Below are 23,690 nucleotides of genomic sequence, written 5' to 3' on the forward strand. Positions count from 1 at the left end.
TGTGTATATATATATGTATATATATATATATATATATATATGTGTGTATATATATATGTGTATATATATGTGTATATATATGTGTATATATATATATGTATATAAATATATATATATATGTGTATGCATACTGTAATAAAATTAAAAAAAGAAAAATAGAAATTGTCTTGTTCCAGCGGCGGTATCTAATTGTGCTGATTTCAAGTAGTGCATGTTTTTTGGAATGTGGGAGGAAATTGGAATGCCCAGAGGAAACCCACGCAAGCACGGGGAGAACATGCAAACTCTGTATAGGAAAGCTGGTAGCTTGATTTGATCCCATGACCTCAGAACTGTGCCGCGGACGCACTAACCTCTCAGCTGTCGTGCCACCCCTTTCATTTTCAGTATTTAAAAAAACATTTTTCTCATTTTATCAAAGTGACACTTAAAAAGTTATTCAATAAAATATCCAAACAGCATTCAATTGAAAATGTTATAGATTACTGTATTTAATATGGCAGTCGACGCTATCATGAAATTGTATTTTACCTCAACTACCAGAAAAGAATATTAAAAACATAGTGAAATAAAAATAAGAAGTAAAATGAGCCACATTTTAGACATAATACTAGAAAAACATATTAAACATTGTCAAATGAGAAAATTATGACTTAAAAGGATCAAAATGTGCATGAAAATATGATGAAATTTTGTTTTATGTATATTTTTCCTAATACAAGCTAGTAATAAGTAACAGGTAACTACTTTCGTTGCAAGTATCTATTTTTAAGCGTGTTCCTAATGATTATTTCAATAAAGAAATGATACAGCATTTAAAAATAACAAATCTATCCGCCATTGGAACAAAAATATTAAAACTGATGTTGTGACTCATTTTACTTATTTTTCTTAACGTACTTTTTGCAATGAGGACCCTTGCTGACCTTTTTCATGTTTGGATCTTTTTTCAGAGTAAAATGCGTCTGCGCTACAAGCTGTCGCTGACACACGGACAACAGCAGTTGAACGAGATGGGAGAAATTGAAAACTTCCCGGACTGGATGTCTCTGATTGGCTGCTGAAAAGCAACGTGCACACACACTGTCTCTTAAAAACTTTCAATGTCTATTTTTTAAATTTCTGACAAAATGTTTTTAAGTTACAATCTTGTCATGATTACTCATTACACTCACCTGTGCCCGCTCGTTTGGCGCCAGCTGCGGCTGGTTACCTGTCCGACTTAAGCTCAGTCCTTTCACTCACCTGTTGTCAGTCCGTCAGCAAACCTCTGTTTTCACAAGGCAAGCATTTTGACTCTGACTTCCGTCAGTCCCGTTTTGTCACCCGTTTTCCACTCGTCCGTTCCTGTTTTCCCTGTTCGTCTCCGGCTATGACCCGTTTTTTGACCCCGACCGCGTTCTGAACTCCCGTCCCGGTTAAGGACCTGGTTTTCCGTTTACTACGCTACAATCTCCCGCTCCCGATGATCCATTTCCGCTTTCAGAACACGATCCGATCCCGTGAGCGGCTTGCTTACCGGATCGCTGGCGCTGCCTTTCCTCTATATTGCAATAAACTTGTGAGTAACGTTACGCATCTGGGTCCTACTTCTGTTCTGGCCGTGACAAATCTACTCACATTTATTGGGTTACACTGAAAAAAAAACAAGCCACCGGGTAAAAATGGGGTCTTTGAAAATGTGTCAAAGTGGACTTGGAATTCTATTAAAAGGTCTTCATTTTACTTTGAATGGAAGAATTGTAACGCTCTGGAAAATGTTACAAGGTTGTTGGGGTTTAAATGAATCTTGACACTGTGGGTGATGTTACGTTTTTGTTCTGTTTCCCCTAAAGAATTATGTTTGGGTTTTATCCATCCAATTTTCTGTCAATACTGTAGTTGGACCCGTTATGGCTTTATTGTGACATTTACATTTATTATCTGAAGCTTTGCATGACTCTATTTTAATTCACTGTGAATAAAAAAATACTAGATCAGTGTTAACTGTCTGAAATTTTGTCTAGTGTGCTGCAGGAAATTACCTAATTTTATCTTTGCCAAAAAGCATGCCATTGGCCTGATCCAAGGTGACCAAAAAACGTTATATCCTCAATTTAGGTAAACACTGTAATTTCTGACAACCACTGTTGCTGTATTGTGTTTTGCAAAAGCAACTAGCTAAATTATTATTATTTTTTAAATTATTAAGTAGAACTTTTTCTGCCTTTTTAAAAATGTATTTCATTAATTACATTACTGTATTTGTTTTTGTTTCCATATCAACAAATGAAATGAACCGTGAAATAAAATCAATGTAATCAAAGTATTTTAACCCTGGATAACTTAGAGGTCATAATTTTCCAAAAAAGAAAAAGATTCCTGGGTTCTCCAGGATCTGTAATATTTGACCACTGCTGTATTCGTGTATTGCAACTAACAAAAGTGCTAAAAGGCACAAGGAAGAATACAACCTACAGGGACTAAAAAATACTTGAAAAATGCACACTTATATGATAGTTCATGTATTCTTGCCCATTATTCAAGTCAATATATTTTTTAAATGTATGAAGAAATTAGTGGAGAGTTGTTGTGAAAGGATAGTAGGATGTTGGATGTGTTCTAAGGAATGGGCAGGACACCTGTATGATGTGGCAGGGGTAAACCAGTGAAAGCTGTTGGGCCCTGCTGGTGAACAGAAGAGTTCCGTTTTCATCTGAAGGGAAGAAAGCATGACCAACATCGGTGCCGAGGTGTTTGGGCATTTGGGCTGGCCAGGTTCCCCCAAAAAATTGTGTGCGTTTTTTTTCTACTTTTTCCCTTTTTATTTTTTTTGTTTTTGTATGTGTCTGTCTTGATGTCGGTCCCCCCTCTCGAGGGATATGACCAGGGTAGATAGATAGAATGAAGTTTTTCTTCAGCGAAGAGGAGCTGAGTAAAACACAATGTCTCTTTATGCGAGCTACCCAGAAACTGGGAATTTCTTCTTGGATCTTCTTTTATAAGTCACTGACTAAGAGCTCAAAATCGTTCAACTTGATCGATCATATTTATTATGACATCGGAAGATTAAAATACATGTTATGTACATATATGTAACAGAGGTGATAAAGTGCCAAAAACTTGTCTTCTTACAAACAAGAAAGGGACAAAAAATGTATCTGTGGAAGACCGTCACAGCTGAGGGCCCGGACCCACAATCCATTGCTTCATTGACGACAAGCCGCCGTCGTGAGTGAGTGAGTACGCCGGCAAATCATGATTATTGACACCGATTTTTTTGACGTTACAGTACTGCGTGACACTTCAAAAGTGTGAAAACAAGACGACGGACTTCACTTTCTGGACATTTTATCTCCAGTCGGGAGCGGAGGGAACTTCGTCGTGGACGACACAGAAGACGATGGCAAGTATAGTCGGTGATCTCGGGAGAACAGGCACAAACTTATTTGCATGTATGTGTTATTTTCTTCTCGCTTTCAATGCCTCGGCCGGTTCCTGCAAAGGTTCTGTCCACTCTGCGACTGCTGACGTCTCGGACGTAGCACGTGAGCATCAAGCTAGCTCTCGCTTAATGCTCATTTTTGTTTGCATCTTCCAGTTTGCTTCAAATATCCTACTAACTCTCTTCCTCTTCTTGTGTTCCTTCCCCATCATTCTCATCAACTTCTTCTTCCTGCTCTTCTTTCTCGTCTGTCTCTGGTTCCTCCTCAGCATTTTCTTCCACCTCTTCTTCTCCAACATCGAGTTCCTCCTCTTCCTCATTGCCCGCCTCTACTTCTAACTCCTCGTCATTATTCCCCTCTGCTTCATCCTCCTCCTTTTCAACTTGTTCTTCTGCTTCATCTTCCTCCTCCACGTTCCCTTCTGGCTGCTCTTGTACCTCGGCATTTCCTCCACCCTCGTCCTCATTCATTTCCTCTATTTCCTCAGGTGCCTGATCATTATTATCTACATTCCCTGCTTTGGTCTCCTCATCTTCGGCTTCCTCTTCCTTTTCAGTATCGCCCGTCTCTTCGTCCGCATCCTTCCCGTCTCCCTCCTCTTCATCACTAATGCCATTGTGCTCCCTGTTGTGGTTCCTCTCGTCTTCTGTCTCAATCTCAGCGTTGCTGTCCTGGCAGGGAGTTCTCTGTCCGCCGCCGATCCTCTTGTGAAGGTGGTTGTGGTTGTTGTGCTCCAGGTCCTCCAAGGTGATCTCGAACTGGAAGCGGTCATGCTGCATGTGTCTGTCTGGAGGAGGCGAGGGAGACTGAGGCATGGTGGTCAAGTACCACTCGCGGTTCTCCTCCAGGGTGTCCAGAATCTCCTGAGCGTCCGGGTGTACCAGGTCGGCCCAGGTCTCCCACAAGGGGTGGACGATGTAGTCGATGAAACCCACCTGAAGAGAAAGAGGACTGTGAATGCAGAGATATACGATATCATAAATTGTATACGGTATATATTTATTTGCATAGTACAATCAAATATTTGTATTTTTTTTTGTATTTCTTTTTCTACCTTTATACCTGTTCTTCTGGTAAAATAAGAAAAAGTCTTTCAGATTTTACTATAGAGGACAGTCAAATACTAAGAATCGTGGCCCGGACCATCCTTATTTTAAAGCAGAGGTCACCAACCCAACCTTTGAATGTGCTTTTTTTTTCTAGAAAATCATAATGGCAAATCACTGGCGAGTCATTTTCAGAACCTCTCCGCGGACTATCCTGTACCACATAGAAGACATATGTTTTAAAGGGACATTGTGTAAAATTTGACCACCGGTTATTTTTGTTTGAAAATAAGTGCTACAGAGCACAAAGAAGAATGCAAACTACGGAGACTCAAAGTGACCAACCCGCATCATTTTCCTTCTCATTTCTTTGCCCAGCCTTTTGTAAGGTTTTTGTTTTTTGGGGCTACCCTTAACAACAACATGGCGGACAGCTCCCTTTAGGTGAGCGTCATGTTATGTAAAATAAAATTTAATATAAGTATTTTTTAAAATGATTGTTTCAGTATACATGTATTTTGGATGATTATTTAAATCAATGTATTATTTGATGAATTAGGGCAGCACTAGCTCAGGAGGTAGAGTGCTCGTTTTGGAATCAAGAGGTTGCAGGTTTGATTCCCGGCTCCTCCGTGTTATATGTCGAAGTGTCCTTGGGCAAGACACTGAATCCCTAATGCCCCCGATAGCTGGTAGTTGCATTGCATGGCTGATGCTGCTATAGGTTAGTTAGTGTGTAAAAGGGAAAAGTGTGAAGCACATTGTAAAGCGCTTTGGGAGGTCTTCCTTGACTTGAAAAGCGCTGTATTAATGCAGACCATTTACCATGTTATCTTACCACCAGGAGGCGCTAAAGTGTACAATGTACTTTAGGTATCTGTGCTCATGTTTGTGGGTTTACCATTAGAAACAATCATGAACTAGACATTAAAAATTCAAAGACTTTTTTATTATTTACTCATTGTTTTAATTCTTAGCTAAAATAATGTGTTGGGATTCGTAAATATTTCCTTGAGACCATAAGCTCTTGGTATCCTGTATCGATATTGATGAATGCTATCGAGTTGACTATGTTTCGATATCAGTATGAAAATTGTGGTGCTGTAAAGCACATCCTAACTTAAAATGAGAAATATTTTCTGATATGGCAGGTGGCAAATAATTATTATTTTTAGTATTATCATAACTAATATATATATATATATATATATATATATATATATATATATATATATATATATATATATATATATATGGAATTATTATTATTATTATTATTATTTTTTAATGAGCAACATTATCTGCCCTCTACCGCATGAGACAGTTTTTAATTTTAAGCATTATTCATTTTAATACACAAATATCATAAAATAATAAACATAATAACTTCATATGAGCGATATTTTCTTTCTGGGGGGCGTGTAAAGACTTTTTCACCCAGCTATAATGAAACGCTAGCAAAATCACACCTGACTCTTCTCCACAGAGGCGGTGTGTTTGTCGCACATGGCACTAATCTCCATCCCACGCTCTCTCTCCTTGTCTCCCTGCCGAAAGAACTCCTCCATTATCCTTTCTGTCCATTGCCGGTACAGGGGTAAGGTTTTGGTGGGGTTGCTCAGGTCGGCACAATGCACCATGTTCCTTAGAACCTGCAACAAAAAAGTGACATTTAAACATAAGAAATATTCTAAACAGTCTACTGTAATCACGAGCTACATCTCGCTTCGTACTTTGCGGCCTTGTGCGTCGCAGGTTGAAAAATATCCTGCTTTCTATTATCCCCGATTGCATATTACTGCAAGAAAGGGCAAGCAGAGCGCATTTTTGTCGGGCACGGCAGCTTCTTTATTGCCGTTCCTGTATTTACAATTAAAATATGTACTAATGCGGCCACGGGAAGCACGGCGGCGCAGTGGTTAGCGCTTGTGCGGCACAGTTCAGGTCACGGGAACCTGTCGTGGGTTCAAATCCAGCTACCGGACTTCCTGTGCGGAGTTTGTATGTTCTCCCCGTGCGTGCGTGAGTTTCCTCCGGGCACTCCGGTTTCCTCCCACGTTCCAAAAACATGCATTTCAGGTGAATTGGCCGGTCCAAATTGTCCCTAGGTGTGAATGAGTGGATGAGTTGTCTGTCCCTGTGTGCCCTGCGATTGGCTGGCAACCAGTTCAGGGTGTCCCCTGCCCACTGCCCGGAGATGGCTGGGATGGGCTCCAGCCCCCCCCCCCGCGACCCTAATGAGGATAAGCGGTACGGCTGATGAGATGAGATGAGATAATGCGGCCACGATCCATTATCCCCTGTCACATGGCTGCAAGCGGGGACCGGCAGAGCGCATTTTCTGACCACATTTTCTGACCACATTTTCTGATTTTTCTTTTTTCCTGTCACTGTATTTATGCCTCAAAGGACTTACATTCATGTGGCCGCGATCTGGTATCCCCAATACAATATTGATGCAAGCAGAGACAGACAAAAGGGACTTTTGTCGGGAAATGTGCAGTTCTGGCCAGAATATAGTGAAATGCAACGCTGTGGCTGCGATACATTATCCCCAGTCAAATTATTATTTTCAGTCCAGGCCGCTAAAGCATGCCATTGTGGCCCACACACAATAAACTGCACTGTTTTGGCCATGGCCTATTACCCCCGGTCGACTATTGCTGAGAGCAGGGGCCGGCAGAGCACAGTTTTGTCGGGCCTGGTGACTTTTTTTTTTTTTCTGTCAACCAAAATGTGAGCTGCACTTGTGTGAGCATAATCCATTATCTCTTATCACGTATTTCTGCGAGCGTGGACTGGCAAAGTCACTTTTGCCTGGCTTGGAAACTTTTTTACTGTTACTGTATTTACACCTTAACTGCACTTGTGCTGCTGTGATCCATTATCTTCGATTCTATATTGCTGCAAGTGGGGATTGGCACAAGGGACTTTTGTCAAGAGGCATGACATTCTGGCACACCTAAAATGAAAAGCAGGGTTATGGCCATGATCCATTATCCCGAATTCCATATTGCTGTGAACGGGTACCAGCAGAAGGCACTTGTATCAAAAGCTTTGCAGTTCTGTCCTGCCTAAAAATGAAATGCAAAATTTAAGCCGCAATCACTTATCCCTGCTTGAGTATTGCTAAGAGCAAGGGCTGGTAAAACAGATTTTATTTTCAGTTCGGCCCGCTGAAGTGTGCCATTGTGGCCTGCCCGAAATAAACTGCAGTTTTGGTCGCGACGCTCTATCCCCAGTCGACTATTGCTGAGAACAGGGGCCTAATCGGTGTCACTTACGGCATTTTTTTGTTGTTGTTGATATTTTCGCCTAAAACGAACAGCACAGCTGAGGCCGCGAACCAATATCCCAGATCAATTATTGCTGAGAGTGAGGGCCAGCAGAGCGCATGTTAAAAATGTGGGCGTATTCTTGGAATTTTCGCATATCACTGGGGTTCTGTTCCCAATGAAGGATTCCAGTATTGTTTTTGTTTGATGTTTCGTTGATGTTTACTCTATAGCTCTAACGAGTGAATACTATGTTTGCAACAGGTTCTAACAAAAACATTTTGAGGCAACCCACCTGAATGCGCTCATTGTAGTGATCCAGTAGTAGCACACCAGAGCTTGTTACCTTCTTGGTCTCCACCATGGTTTTCAGGTCCCCCAGAAGGGTCATGTGTTTGGACATATCTGTGGCCAAAACCTACAAATGCGAGAAAGCAAAAATAAATGTGTTATTTTCTTTGCGATTGCTATTTTATTATGAAAGTTACACATTGGCTGTCTATGGTTAACCATTACAGCAACATCAGAATGGGCCACATACAATATCGATGACGAGCTTTCGTAGGCTCTGCCGCTGCCGCTTGGTGAGGTTCTGAAAGATATCGCAGTTGTCCTGGTGCAGGAGCTTGAAGCCGACGGCAAGGTGGTGGTTCTCCAGGACGGACTCGTCGTTGTACATTAGTGCCAATTCGGAATCTGGAAATATGGCCGGAACAGTTTCCAATTTAGGAGAAATATGTTTCCCTTTGTTATCTTACAGGACTGTCAAAGGAAATTGGACTATTGTAAATTATTTAATTTCTGTAACCCAATTAAAAAAACAAAACTGTCATAAAGTCTGGATTCATTACAAATCAACTGAAATGTTGCATTAAATGGACATTTTGTTTTATTTGACCAGTATTTTGCAGTGCAACAAAAAATTAGTGCTAAAAAGCACAAGGAATAATACAAATTCTGGAGAGATTTTTGAGTTTTTCATGAAGGTTTTAGGTCAGGGGGTGGTGTAATAATAATATTAATAATAATAATGCCTCTCGTCTTGATAAACTGGTGGGGAAGGCGGGCTCTGTTGTGGGCACAGATCTGGACAGCCTGACAACTGTAGCTGAGAGACAGGCACTGAACAAGCTGCGGTCAATCATGGACAATTCATCACATCCACTACACAGCATCATCTCCAAACGGAAAAGTACCTTCAGCGACAGACTGTTGTCACAGTCTTGTTCCACGGACAGACTGAGGAGATAATTTCTTCCTCATGCCGAGAGCCTCTTTAACTCCACCCGGGGGAGTAAAAGCCCACATTAAACCACACCCCCACATTTGCATATCACCCTATTTTTATTAAATGGAAAATAGTCTGCATTCATATAGCGCTTTTCAAGTCAATGAAGACCTCCCAAAGCGCTTTACAATGTACTTCCCACTTATCCATTCACACACACTCACACACCAATAGGGAGTCAGCCATGCAAGGCGCCTACCTGCTTATTACAGTGTGCATTTTCCATAGTACTATTTAAATACTCTTTATCAACACGTTATATTGGGTATTTATGTATTCTATATCTTTTATTTTATTATTTTATTTTTCAACACAAGGATACTGCTGGAAGCGTGAATTTCCCTACGGGGATGAATAAAGTATCTATCTATCTATCTAATAGTGTGTAGTTGGCAAGAGTCTAGTCTGTGCAGCTCTCTGAGACTCCTTGTGATTAAGGGCTATACAAATAAATATGACTTGACTTGGCTCGTGGTGTACAAGAATGCTTGAAAAGATGCTACAAATTCTTCTCTTTTTTTGTTCTCAAGCTTTAAAGTTAAGTTTCTCGTTTGTCTCTGCACCATGATTATTGAGAGTACTCGTCCCGATAATAGCATTGTTCAAGCAGCACTTAATTTGCATATAACTGCACTACCATTCAAGGTATCGCCTGCCACTATTATTATCTGCATTCAACCCACTATTATTAACTCTTAACCACTTTCATTATTTCAGAGAGCACAATCTTCAACCTGCTTTAAGTGGAAGTGACTTTGGAACAACTTTCATATCTGAAATCATTTGAATCACATTTCCTTTGATGTGGGACTCACTGGTGTTAATGAGAAACTGATTGGAAACTCCAGGATGATCCACGTCGTGGATGGCAGCGGCAAACAGGGCGGCGAGAATCTCCAGGTCAGTGAAAACAGCCTGAGGGGGAGAGGAGAGGAATAAGAAATCACTGAAAAAGGTTTCGAAGTACCTTATTACTCTTTTTCATGGCAACATACGTCGAGGGCCGGAGTGGAGAGGAGAACGTGTGTGGACTGGGTGACATCGGCGGCGTGGAGGCTGTTGTGGTAGGCTACGTTGCCATGGTAATGGTCCTCTAACGTCATCACGTATGTGACGAAGGTGTCAACCGGAATGCGAAAGGTCTTCAGCAGTTCTCGCTCCTGGGGAGTTCACGTTAAAATGTGTGAGACGTCGCGATGCTTTGCATGTAGAGAAGAATGTAAATTCTTACTATTTACAGTCAAGTAATCAAGGTACAAAGTAACATCAATTTTTAATGACAATTGTAATGAAAACTAATAAACAACACATTTAGCCACCTTATTTCTAACACACAAATGATAGAACACTTTAGTTATTACAAAGGATTGAAATTGAGAGAATAGCATCTTTTTCAACTGATAGATGTTTGGCAAGAGGTAGGAGTCTAGCGTAATTAGTCCTTTCGAACTAAAATTACAGTATTGTCACAAGTCTGAGTTTTTTACACTTAAAAACAAATAACTTAAGATTTATTGCATTACGAAAATTCCAATACCAGTAAAAATTCTAGCCAAAAATGTGAATCATTGTATTTAGTTTTGGGCCGGGTTTCTCTTTTGCTGTCCTTGAAAAAAAAAAAGTATCCTTCCCTTGGTGTGATTGAATGTAAATATTGATATTGTAGAGTACTCAACGTTCGGTCAGAATCTCGTTTTGCAATGTCAGTAAATGATCAAACAATGTCAAAACTTGTGAGGTGAACACTGTGTTTGAAGTCAATCACATAGAGATGTTATCTGACTGTTACTTCTGGAATATGAGGTTAGGGACGTGGGCGTTGGCTTCATTTGCGCATCAAATGTTTCCGTGACGAATCTACCACAGGTGGTCCGCCCCTCCCAGGAGATCGGAACCGAGAGCTGGTACACGTCTCACCCCGCAAGGGCAATCTGAATTTGGCCAGCCAAAGGGTAGCACGGCATGTCCTGACAGAAAAAACTGGGGCAAGGCCCTGGTCAGGTCGGCAGCCAAGCTTGATCAAGCTAACAGCCCAACCAGTGGGACAAAGCCAGCAACCTCAGAGAAGCCTCAAGCCACCAGTAGTCAACATCTCCTTCAACAGTTTGCCTCCTGAGGTCCTGGTCCCAACCTGCTCTCGAGCCTACCAGGATTCCTCATTGCTCTACAGCCGAGGACATCAAAACTGGGCTGTCATTTTCATCGACACAGAACTTCGCAGAACATCTCGTTGTTGCTAGGTATTGGGATTGCTGTGACGTAAAATTGGGAACTATCAAAATACAATAACGTAATAATCCAGCCAATGTTCCAGATGGTGCCAGGTTAAGTTCTCAAATTTCAGTTTTTGTTTTATTTACTCATTATTGTTTTGTGTTCTATTCAAGCTTCTTCAGTAGATGATTAGTAAAAGAAAAGTCCATAACTACAAGAGTGTGTGTGTCTTGATTAAAGTATATTAAACTATCGAAAACGGTAAAAAGAATTCACCTAGCGTGTAGACACCCTTCAGAATAACAAGGTTTTTCATCCGTTTTCCTGGCAATGATCTAAAAATGTATGTGGTGCTCCAAAAAGGCGAGTTTTGAAAAAAATAAACTCTGCTCTTTAGTTCAGTTGGTCAATAAATTGTTTGGTAGAATAATTTATTTACCACCCATCTTCACTACATTAACGCCCAAGGAGGAGCACCACTGTTTGGCTGTAAAATGTTATTGGAATGCAGTTGTAAGCGATGGCATGTTGGTTGTTCCGTGACTTCCAAAGTAATCATCTACCAAGAATCTGTGACACACGGGACATTGGTCTGTTTCTTTTACTTTGTGGCCTATCTGCGCTATGGATTCCGTGTCACACCCCTCCTCCTACCTCCTCCTCCTCACAAATAGAATATGAAAAATGCAAATTGCCCCTAAATCAAGGTAATTTTCCGGGCTCGGTCGGGTTTTAATGTATACAGGCCGGATTTTTGAGGCCTGATATAACTTCTACTGGTAACTATAATTTTGCAATGTGAGTTATATGAAAATATACATTTAATTTGACTTAATTAGATTTTATGTGAGGATCTGGCACACCAATTTTCCAAAGAGGGTGCCAACAGGGTGTGGAGCAAGACACACCTGAGCCCAATCGCCACTAATTGTCCCTAATTATTCTGACTTGTTATGATGACTGTTTGGACAGTGTCATGATTGCCGATTGAGCGCAGCTGCGGCGGCTTAATTGGCGCCAACAGCCCGGACAGTTGATTGGCTGTCACTCTCTTTTTAAACCCCCGGCTTTCTAAAGGAAGCCGTCTGATCGTTATGCAAACTGTTGCCTTCAGCTCAGTTAGCCTTTTTCTTCCGACTCCATTTGCCCTGCTTTTTCTGCCTGACCTTTGTTGCTGACTTCTTTCCGGACCTGATTATGCCCAGTTATGCCTGCCTGTTACCTGACCTGTTTTGCCCCGTTACCTGCCTCCTGCTACCGACCTTGCTTACTAACTCGACATCGCCTTTGATCTCCAGTCCCGGCCAACGACTTGCTATTCCTCGCCAGACACGGAAGTGCCACTTCCGCACCGTTTGCTCCTTTTGTCCGTCAGCCATCGGATCGTGGAAGCAAGCCCTACTCTCCCTGTTTTTTTCAATAAAAACTGAGAAAACGAGCGCTATTGGGACCTGTGTCCATTTCTGGTTTGTGACAGACAGCACACGGGGTTGGTTATGGTATTTGCATTTCCAGTTTGGTCTTTGTTTCTGGTTTGGATATTGTCAGATTTCAATTTCTTTGGACATGTGATTTGTTTGGTGACCCTATGTTTGTTTGTTACTTTGTTCCTGGTTTCATTGTTAAATACCATTCTTATATTGAGCACCTCTGCCTCAGTTCTTGCAAAACCCGCAAAAACGCATTATGTATTATTGAGCACCTCAAAGTTGTCAAAACAACTTTATCCAGTAAAAAAAAAGTTTGATTTAGAAAATAAGCAAAAATACATGCGCTATCATGTAAAGGTGCATCTTTTCAAATACTTGAAAGACGAGAAATTCGCTTTGATTTTACATAAAATGACCCTCACCTAAAGGGAGCGTCTTTCCTCTACAGGTACCCAAAAACCTCAAAAAGGCTGGGCAAAAAATATGGGAAGTAAAACGGTGTGTTTTGGTTATTTTATTTTGTCTCCTTTTTGTATTCTTCCTTGTGCTTTCTTTTTGGTTACACTAAACCATAGAGCTGCATTTAGTGGTCAAATAATACAACTGTCATTTAAAAAAAGGCATCAGATTGTGTGAGTGCAGAAGGTTATCTTTTTACTATTGGCTGTTTTTATTTATTGTAAAAATCTGTGCTCTGTATTTATGTTTTTTCGCTATTTTGACATATATAATACAATAATGTGTGAAAATAAACAAACTAAGATTATTTTGAAATATTTGATTTTCAAAATTAAATTCTTCTTTTTCTTTCTTGTATCTATTAGAACAAATAGCCGTTTTTTTCATGGCCTATTATTTTGAATAATAATGTAAAGTAAAAAAAATGTTAATTTATCTTTATTGTTTTCATTATTCATTGATCTACTGGTTCACTGTTAAAATCCAATGAAGATGTCATGATTACGGATGTGATTCACCTGTGCCCGCTCATTTGGCTCCAACATCCGCAGGTTCTGATTGGCTCCCTGTCACTATTTGAATTCAGTCCGGTCAGTCCCCTGTTGTCAGTCCGTCTGTGAATCTCCGTGTATAATAGGCAAGCCTTTTTCGACCCTGACTCACGCCTGTCCCGTTTTTTTGCTCCTGTTTGTCTCCCGCTACGTCTGCTCTCCCGTCCCGAATTACGATCCGTTTTCAATCCCGACCACGTCTGCTCTCCCGTCCTGTCTTACGACTCGTTTCCGACCCCGACCACGCTTGCTCTCCCAGTCCCGGCTACCGGCCAGTTTTCCCGTCCCTAACAACGCCATCGCTTGCTACGGAAGATCCACTTCCGTGTTCGGATCACAATCTGAGTACGAGTGCGACTTGCTTCCCGCGTCCAGCAAACACTGGATCATGGGCGCAGCCCTTCCTCTTTCCTTCAATAAAACTTGTGGTAAACATTACGCAATTGGGTCCTGTTTCCGTTCAGGTCCTGACTGAAGAGCCAAAACCTTTTGTTATTCATTTGTTATGGATAAGTTTGTTGTTTTCTGAACTGCAAATAATCAAACACATCGAAGCATTAATATAAAAAGATTCCATTTTTAAAAATCAAATTCATAAATATTGTTTGTATACCTGGAAGATGGTGTACATGACGCAGCTGAGTGGTCTGTTGTTAGAGAACTCAGCAACTTGAAAAATGTTAAAGCTCCATTTGTTTAAATGCTCCAACTCCTGTTTACAGACACACAAGCAAAATATGAAACCTTATTCAAGTAAACTGTATGAGATCACATCACATTACCACATATGAAAGAACAGCGTTTTACTTCTTGTACAGGTGAAAAGCGGGAACAAAAAACAAGTAGGATAAGAAAAATGATCTCAGCGGGACCTTGGCGAGCTCCTCTTCACGGTCGGTGTTGACCCCGAAGCGAGGCATGGAGGTGCTGGAGAGGCTGGAGCTGTGAGACAGTTTGCGCACGCCGCTTATTTGGCTCATGGGTTTGTCTTTTAGAGTCGGCGAAGGGATCTCCACCTCGTTCTGCTTGTCTAAACACATGCAGGTACTGTAAATTGCTAATGTTGTGGTCTACTGTGATAGGCATTGGGCTAAACTCACCCAGGAAGGTGCTGGAGATATATTCGGATACTTGGTTCCCTGAGCGACTCATTTCAGATAGGTGAGACAGCTCTCTGTTCAGCATCCTTTTGAACTGCAATTAAACAAATTAAAATCGTCTTTATTGCCATTGATAACAATGTATTGAACATTGTTTGCAACGAGATTAAACATGGCACTCATTGATAAACACGTAATAAAGACTTAAAATAAAAAAGTACGATAAAAATAATGTCTGGGTAAATAGGCAAAGACATTTAGAAGATAGTTCTTGGAGAACATTTACCACCAACAAAATCCCCAGATAAATAAGATATGAATATCCATTTTCAAATACAACTGGAAATGTATGTATTTTTCACATCCTTGCTTGCTTATTTAGGGTGGTGATGGCCCCGGGGAAGAACCTGTCATACACACATACATAATACATAATAACACGGGATCACTACAGGACAGTTATACTCCCATTGCCACAAGTAGACACATTATGTGATACAGATGCCTCCATCAAAGTATTTTATTTTCAGTTGCCAATGTTAATCAGAAGCGTAGGTATTTAGAAAAATGTTGAAATAAAAATAAAAATGGGCTTATAAAAAGATGAGGTTGTTAAATGGGCTTTACTCGTATTGAACTTCTTTTAAAAATGTTTTTTTGTATTTCTTTTCTCACAATTGTTGTTATTTATATAAGGTGTAAAAGAAGAAGGAAGAAATTCAAACAACAATGAGCGATTGAACCCCTTGTTTTCCGTAATTTACTTACATTTTTGGAAGGGTTTTTACAACATTTTAAACTGAGGAAAACACAATAAATGACAACTTGTGTCGACTGTAAAAATGATATATTCTGCGGTAACTTCATACAGTAAAAGTATGACAATAATTACTGTATAGTAAAATAAAACAATAATTGGACATCTTGGGGTCGCTGAAAACAAATTTAAAATTGTAACAAGATTTCGTTATCGGGTTTTGTTTTAGGGAGTTAGCCCTTGATAATGAGAAAATTAATTCCCTTGCATTTTTCGCATATGGGATATCTGGTAATTGTTGGAAATTGCGTTTGGATCGTACCAACTTTAGGATAAATTTTAAAACTATTCCATAGATTTCTCCAAGCCCTGAAAATTGTATGCTTTTTAGAGTTCTTCTAAATCAGGGATCACAAACACATTTTTTAAGTAACTGATTAGCACGAAGGGCTACCAGTAAGTGTATTTCGAAAATAACTTAAGTAATTACTATGTCATCACTATGTTATTACCAGGTTGTAATCATTAGTAGTACAGTTAAAAAAGCCTCAGTCAACCACTAAAACATCTGGATTGTTTAAGGGCACTGATTTATTAACATATACATATAGTGATCATGTATTTGAAGAGACTGATCATGGCGATGATGTCACATGGCAATTAGAAATCAAATTTCTTGGAAAATCACAATGACCAGTCCCTGGTGAGCTATTTTAAGAACCTGTCCACAGGCTACTCAGCAATTTCAAAGCGCTACCCTATGCATGCGGTCATGATGTTGGTGACGCCTGTTCTAAATTATCTAGCCATCCATTATCTGCACCGCGTATCCTCAGTAGGGTCGCGGGGCTGTTCTAAATTAAATTATCTAAATTGTTTAGGTGAGTTAATAATCATGCTGGCCTTCAGGGGGATCAGTGTAAAACAGGAGAGCCTTAATAACAAAATATTTTGATTTTTCTTTTTGAGAGAGCGAGCCATACCATATATTTTAAGACAAATTTCAGCAAAACCAACAAACTCGCCCTCCATAAACAGTCTAATTTTTCAGCGTATTTTATTTCACTGAGTGACATTAGATTATTTGATCAAATTAATGAAATAAAAATAATGCCAGAGCCTCTGTCCCATATCAACCAACACACCATTTTTAACTTGTCTCCCTCCCACAATTACTTCAGATCGTTGTGATTTTGACCTTCATTTTTTTCCATAAATGATTTTAAAACAAGGTGCGAGCAAAGAGCTTTTGTAAAAATGTCACAAAATACTGCAACCGTGGATACTGATGATTTTACCTGCTGTGAACACGGCGCTGAGCAGACAGAAGTAAGCTGTGTGTATAGCTCCGCCCACTCCTACTACTCAACCGATGAGATTAGTCTATGTGCTTTGGCTGGCGTTTGTAGCTGATTAGTATTTCTGCGGGTTTTTATCATTAAGTGTCTCAACAGTGAACTTAAATTTAATAATATAAAGGATTCCTGAGCGATGTACAGCCGAAACAGGATCTGTTGGTGTGACTGTAAACTGCATTGGGAAGTACGCTCTTTATATACGAACAATTCACAATAGTAGTACTACGTCAGCTATGCGCGCAATAGACTCAACTTTGTGCTTATCATATTTGAAACACTCCAGATGCGATCTGCAAGAGTGTAATCTATCTTAGAGCCATATGTACCTATAAAAAGAGCCATATCTGGCTCGTGAGCCACAGGTTGCCGAACCCTGGTGTAAAATATCCATTTGAATTTTTAAAATATGCAGACGCTTACCTACTACATTCGAATGAACATGTAAAAGCTTGTCCCTGACCTTGTTGGATGCCATCTCGCTGACAGAACGATGCGTCTGGATGGTTTCCAGCTGGTCCAGACACCAGTCCAGTTCTTCCAGTGTGTCCAGGGCGAGTTGCTGGTACTGCTGGTCCGACAACGTCGCCCTGGGACTCAAACACACTCCACCCAGTGGAGACCTCCTGAAATAACCGCCGATGCTTGGTTAGCAACCAAGCAAATACCAATTTGCCCTATAAAATTGTTTTGAAAAGGTTTTCTAGTTTCCACTCATTATTTTTTAAGGGCCTCTGATGTAATGTGTTGTTTTGTTGGTTGGATCCCTAAACCGCTACATTCTAAGGGCAAGTACAGCCTGGTAGCGCCCATCCCTCTCTAGGCCAACATACGTTTCTTTTCCGGTCTTGAACCGGGGACCTTTCGCAAAAGACAATTTTTCGGGGTGGTGCGCCCTACAGTGTGGAAAACACAGCACTCATCTTCCAATGTCACCTGCAGACCAACATGGCGGCTGCCCAAAAAGGCACACAATCCCGGAAAGCCTCTATCATTACTGTTTTTCGCTATAAAGAGAGATTATTTTAGACGTATATATATTGGAGATGGAAGTTTATTATTTGAGGTATTAGATTTTCTTCCCAAGAAGAGAAACATCTATCCATACTTGGAACTGATTATGTTAGAATTGTCATGATTATTGATGCGAGGCACCTGAGTCAGCTCCTTTGGCGCCAACTGCCTCGGATGCTGATTGGCAGCTCATTTTAAACCCCCGTCTTCCAGTCACCCATTGTCAGTCCGTCTGCGAACCTCAGCCCACGCGAGGCAAGCCCTTTCGACCCTGACTCTATCCTGGCCTGATTCCTGTTTGACTCCCGGCTCCCACCCCTTTTCTGAACTCGATTATGTTTCTACTCCTCCGTCCCGGCCAACGACCTGTTCTTCCCCTGCTCTCAACACTGCCTTCGCTCGCCACGGAAGTGCCACTTCCGCGTTCCGAGCGATCTGCTACCCGTGACCAACGATCACCGGATTGTGGGTACAAGCATTTTCCTCCTTCTAAATAAAGCTGAGAAAACAAACGCAAGTGGGTCCTGTCTCCGTTTCTGGTCTCTCACAAGAATAGGGCAACTAAGAATATAATGTACTGAGTAGGACTTTTGTCATTAAACATCAAGCGAAAACTTTATATGCATAACGCACAATTAAATGCAACCTTGCCCCAATAAACAAAATATTCAATATACAAACGTGCCGTTGCTATCCATGTGTACTGTTTATAATATGCTCTTTGTGTTTTTACACAAGTTGCAGTGCAGTATCTAAGTAATTTGAATTAATGTAAAAAATGTGCAAATAAACAGTAAGTAATTAGACTAAATTCCATCTTCTCTACAGAGGATCCATGTTAACACAATTTAAATGCAATACTGGGGATTATAGCCATGTACTAATAGTTGGTAATCACAAAAGGAAATTAGAGCAATTACAAACAATAATGAATATACTAACTTGACTGTCGGCGTGCAGATGTTGGCAAGGATGGTAAAATTGCTCCTCACTGATCGCAGACTGGCCAGAACCTAAAACAAAGGAATCACAACATGACTATTTAGCTCCTCAATTCATGTTTTTACACATTGTTGTTTGAAGAGTCATAAAAGTAAAAATAAAAAAAACTTTACCATCCATCGATAGTACACTGTTCATAGAGGAATAACGATTTATTTAAAAAGACCTGGTCCTTTTTTTTTAAGTTGTCCCTTCTCTTTTTCTCCATTATTTTTAATAATGATAATAATTATTTTTTTTAGTCAAGGGTTCGATTTAACGTCACTCATCGTGCTACCAAGAAAAAATTTAAAATTTTGATTGGAATGATGTATACAGTAAGAAATTAATTTAAAGAATCTCCACTCACCTGAGCAAAAGGAGTTACGATAAAGTCCTCCCCTGTGTGTCTGAAAAAAGGATGAACAAGCGACAGTTGATAGCTTTCCTATTAAAGATAGATTTTTTTAAAAATTGTAATTTTTGACGAAAACAACACTGAAACCCAAATGTAAGGTAATACATTTCTCTGACTAACAACTGGTGGAAAATTTGACTCATTCTGAGTGGAAGTTATCGCAAGAGATTTCCTAAAATGCTTTATGAACCCTCACAAGTGTAAACATGGTATTTTGATTAGTATTCTGTGTGTAGAAAACAAAATCCACCTGGTTTTTAATCCGTTTCTAGAGGCGGCCATTTTTTTTCACTGATTGTGGCATCACAATTTTTTTTTTTTTGACGACCAATCGGGGTTCATGTGCTGTCTGAAGCAGGTCCATGATTGGTCATTAACTGAAGCCAGAGAGTATGTGACGTCATCATCAGTTAACAGGATTCTCAAAATGGCTGCCCCTGGAGAAGGATAAAGAGAGGTAATCAAATCCATAAAACATAATTTTGTTATGTTGACTTCCACTTTAAAGAAGCAACAATTTGTTCGTAGCATTTGGATTTATTTAAAGGAAGGTATTATTGTATTGTACAAAAGATTGAGTGCAAATATTTTGTTATGTTAATTAGTTGTTGATGTTTTAGTAGTGGGCCCTGTTAGATTATTAAAATAGGATACTGAGTATGTTGTCACCAGCTATATTACGTTTATTATTTAATCATCACAACATTACTTCAATAATAACATTACTCATTTAGTTGTCATAAACGCACTTATGTTCATGCACATATTTGAATGAAGTATTTACTTGCTGTGTCCTTTCATATCAGTACTTTCCCAGCAATGGTCTTCCGATGAGTTTTTTGCCTGTTGAAGTTTCATGTTCCATTATGCAAATCCAATACCCTTTTCCTATTTAAACTGTGGTTAACAAATTTCAATGCGCACTCCTGGCATCTTGGTAGGAGGTCGCTTTCCCATCGACTTGTCCTGAGTGCACTCTGATTTTATCTTTGTTTTGAAACTTTCTAATACTGTAAATTTCGTCAACTGCAGCTTTATTTTTTCAAAGTCTGAATACTCGGCCTGGTCCAGGAAAAGAACACGCGGCAAGACATCGGAGATGGCCTTTTGCCTTTATCCCAAATACAAAAAATACAAATAGTCAAGCATTTTTAAGTTGACATAAGGGGAAAATATCAATTCACCCACTCACCCTTCGCTCGCCAGCGAAGAGTTGCGTGACACGGTCTTAGGCGACATGTCGTAGTCTGAATCCGAGCGGTATAGGAAGGACTCCCTTCTCTGACTTTGGGGGAAAGTATTGAGAGTGAGCCCCGGACTCTGCGAGCCCAGGGGCGTGTGAGCTGGGGAAATGCCATTTTCGCCTTCATAGCTGCAAGGAAAAGAGTAATCCCGAGATTTAGAAAGGGGGCCAGAAACAGTGTGATCAATGTTCCCTCTAATTTTCCACAGGTATGAGCGTTCACACAAAGTCGGTGAGCAGCGCTTGACACAACAGTGAGCAACCATAATCCCAAGTGTGGCAAGATAATTAATTATCAAACATGTCCAAAACTTGACATCAATTTACATTTTGCTGAGTTTCCGGCAATGCAAAATTATTTTTCTCTTTTGAATGAATTGACCCATGTACTATTGCAAAGGTTGTACTGCCTACAAACGTCGTTTGTTCTTACAATTCTTTCACAAGATATCCATTTCTTTTTATTTCCTGACATATTTTGTCGCATAATATTAACATTTTTGGGGGCTTATTTAGTCGGTTGTAAGATACAGAACTGTACTTAATCACATTTTTTAGTGGAAGTATAATGTTGGCAACAAGATTCACTTGATATAATTGGAAATTATTTGAATGCAACACAAACTTTTTCTTCTTTTTTCCGTGGTTTTTTTCTACGTTTTTTTAAAATTACTTTAAAAAAATCTCATTGTGTTTATTTTTTCCGAGCTGTTACTTTTTTCTTATTGTTCTCTATTTACTTTTTTTCTGGCTTTTTAAAAAAATGTTTCCTTCTTTTTTCTATTCCTTTTGTTTCTTTTTTTCTCAGCTTTTCACTACCTTTTCATTTTGGTATTTTTTTCTTTTTTGTTCTATTTCTTCCTTCCTTTAAGTCATTTTGTGCATAATTTTACATAATATTTGGTCATGTTGGGATTAAAAAAGGAAGAACAACCCGAAGGGCCGTTTGGGACCCGAAAGAGCCGGTTCCTTTTAGTGAGCCGAGCCGAAGAAGCCTGTTCCCCGACAAACTCTACTAACTTTACTCAACTTCGTTCTCCTTCGACTCGACTTCAAAATACTGCATTTAGGACACAACGTCAGGGGAACCCGTGAATTTTTACCTTCATGCACTGTAACTTTGACTTGAGTCGCTTCTTAATTAGTAATTTTGAGCCCTCATATTTGTGCGCTGGCTAGATTTTCTTGTGCGCTGAGAATGTGCGAGCAGTGCGCAATTGCAGCTTAGAGGGAACACTGAGTGTTAGGGGAGCTGCGTGTTTGTGCGAACCCGTCGGCGTCTGCTTGCGTGATGGAGATGCGCGGCGGGATGCGGAGCGGCAGCGTTGTGGGACGCGACACGTTGCCGGGGACCTCCGGTGAGCGAGTACGGTCCCGAGGGCGAAGCCAGCAGGGAACCTTAAAAAAAAGATTCTTGCGGCTACAAAGAATACATTGATTTTCTGAGCATAAAGGTGCACTTGCTAACTACCTGTAAACTGGAAGAGAGTCTCCTGCTCCGACCCCTTCGTAGCTCCGCCCCTAGCGTGGCCCCGGAAGTGTAGGACCGGCTGAAGCGCGGCGACTCTGGCTTTTCCGCCACGCCAACTGTTAATTGAGCATCCTCACCCTGTAGAAAGAAACAGAGTAGTAAAATTACATCATTAATAGTGTCAGGTATGTGATTTTTTAGGCTTGGAAACTGGCACTTAATACATTTCTGTGTGCATCTCTGTGTTCTTTTACAAATAAATAACTAGCACAACAGGGGGTCAATTTTTCGTAATATTTTTCTTTGTTTTAATTATTTCCAGTAGATGAATGAAAAACTGTTTCAGTGGTTTAAGTGTTCTTTAATCCTCAAGGAACGATGACAAGTGAATGCAATATGGTCCATTACCGCAGCAGTCACCAATGACAAACGACAACTTCTAACGTCTGTGTCCTAATCTGGTACTATTCTCCACATCACTGTTGCTCTGTCGCTTAGAAATATAGAGCTCACATTTTAGGCAGCCCCATACGCGTTTTTCCAGCACCTTAATAAAGATGTGCTCATCTTAGAAATCCCCATCTTGAATGGTCACATGTTCCGAAAACACCTGACATAAACAACCTTGAACAGGGCTGAAAAAGGCATCAATTGTGCATTCAGCCAAAAGCGTCAACACCAAATTCCCCACGTGGTCGGCGCTAGCTGTGCAGCCGGCCTTACCGAGCTAACAGCAATTTGAGGGGCGTCATCTGTAACTTTTGTAACATTGCTTGGCCTTTATCTAAATAGAGTATTACATCTCAAAACTGAAGAAGTGTTCCAAACTGGCCTAATTAAAGCAGGAGTTGGTAATTAAGGGACAACCTTTATGAGCAAGTTAGTGATGCTTTTCTCCAAAAAGAGTGGCACATTCACAAAATTTATAAGTAAAGGTAAGACGATAAAGTTTTAAAAGTTATTTTATTCTATGGTACAATGCGTTTATTGCTGTTGCCTCACCAGACATGAACCTCACTACAGATCACTGTACACCAGGAGTGTCCAACCTTTTTCAAGCTCAGAGCTACTTTTTGATGCTAATTAGCACAAAGGGCACCCTATTTTATGTGCATTTCTAGGTAATTAATGGAAGTCGGTTTAAATAGACTCAGTCAACCAATGAATAAAACATTTTATTTGAAAATCACAACGACCCAGCTCTGATTAGCTATTTTCAGAACAGGTCCGCGGGCACCTCAGCTGTCTTTAGAGGGCAACCTGGAGTCCGTGGGTACCGCGTTAGGGACCGCTGCAGTACAATGTGGGCGTAACTAGTCAATTTTTGGGGGTGCTCAAGCATATTCAATCAAGCACCCCCCCCCCCCAAAATAATAGGATTTAAAAATTAACAAGAAAGGAAAACATAGGCTTTAAATCAGGGGATGGTGTAATAATCTGTGGTTTGCAAACATCTGTGGTCTTTGCAGCCCTTTGAGACTCCTTGTAATTAAGGGCTTTACAAATAAACATGACTTGACTTGACTGGCTCCGCTAGAGTCAATTGTGGCAAAGCAGCGGAGTCTGTGCAGGCTCCGGTGTATTACCGTGAGAGTATGTTATACAGTGTTTAAGTTGAACAACAAGTTTACCACCCATGACTTTCTTTTCACCCAAAGATAAT

General features: G+C 40.3%; 2 protein-coding genes across 3 annotated transcripts in view; one reads left to right on the forward strand and one right to left on the reverse strand.

The window, feature by feature from the left end:
* LOC148361211 (ADP-ribosylation factor-binding protein GGA2-like) overlaps nucleotides 1-1,986 on the forward strand; it is a 22,651-nt gene extending 20,665 nt beyond the window's left edge. For both annotated transcript variants that reach the window (XM_088341946.1, XM_088341947.1), the window contains exon 16: nucleotides 954-1,986. In XM_088341946.1, coding sequence (XP_088198072.1) covers nucleotides 954-1,064 — 111 coding nt within the window. In that variant the 3' untranslated portion in view covers nucleotides 1,065-1,986. The remainder of the gene's footprint in view (nucleotides 1-953) is intronic.
* Nucleotides 1,987-3,009: 1,023 nt separating this feature from the next.
* Nucleotides 3,010-23,690, reverse strand: part of LOC148361212 (3',5'-cyclic-AMP phosphodiesterase 4C-like) — a 28,290-nt gene continuing 7,609 nt past the window's right edge. Inside the window, exons 3-17 of the mRNA XM_088341950.1 lie at nucleotides 22,028-22,165; nucleotides 21,827-21,954; nucleotides 20,506-20,685; nucleotides 19,266-19,305; nucleotides 18,857-18,927; nucleotides 17,364-17,526; nucleotides 14,789-14,882; nucleotides 14,561-14,718; nucleotides 14,302-14,400; nucleotides 10,030-10,194; nucleotides 9,850-9,949; nucleotides 8,288-8,442; nucleotides 8,042-8,164; nucleotides 5,941-6,123; nucleotides 3,010-4,360 (exon numbers count right to left, since the gene is read on the reverse strand). Of these exons, the coding sequence (XP_088198076.1) occupies nucleotides 3,599-4,360; nucleotides 5,941-6,123; nucleotides 8,042-8,164; nucleotides 8,288-8,442; nucleotides 9,850-9,949; nucleotides 10,030-10,194; nucleotides 14,302-14,400; nucleotides 14,561-14,718; nucleotides 14,789-14,882; nucleotides 17,364-17,526; nucleotides 18,857-18,927; nucleotides 19,266-19,305; nucleotides 20,506-20,685; nucleotides 21,827-21,954; nucleotides 22,028-22,165 (2,559 nt within the window). The 3' untranslated portion in view covers nucleotides 3,010-3,598. The remainder of the gene's footprint in view (nucleotides 4,361-5,940; nucleotides 6,124-8,041; nucleotides 8,165-8,287; nucleotides 8,443-9,849; nucleotides 9,950-10,029; nucleotides 10,195-14,301; nucleotides 14,401-14,560; nucleotides 14,719-14,788; nucleotides 14,883-17,363; nucleotides 17,527-18,856; nucleotides 18,928-19,265; nucleotides 19,306-20,505; nucleotides 20,686-21,826; nucleotides 21,955-22,027; nucleotides 22,166-23,690) is intronic.

Source organism: Urocampus carinirostris, chromosome 8 (assembly GCF_059441175.1).
Source record: "Urocampus carinirostris isolate Australia breed hairy pipefish chromosome 8, RoL_Ucar_1.0, whole genome shotgun sequence".
Lineage (NCBI taxonomy): Eukaryota > Metazoa > Chordata > Actinopteri > Syngnathiformes > Syngnathidae > Urocampus > Urocampus carinirostris.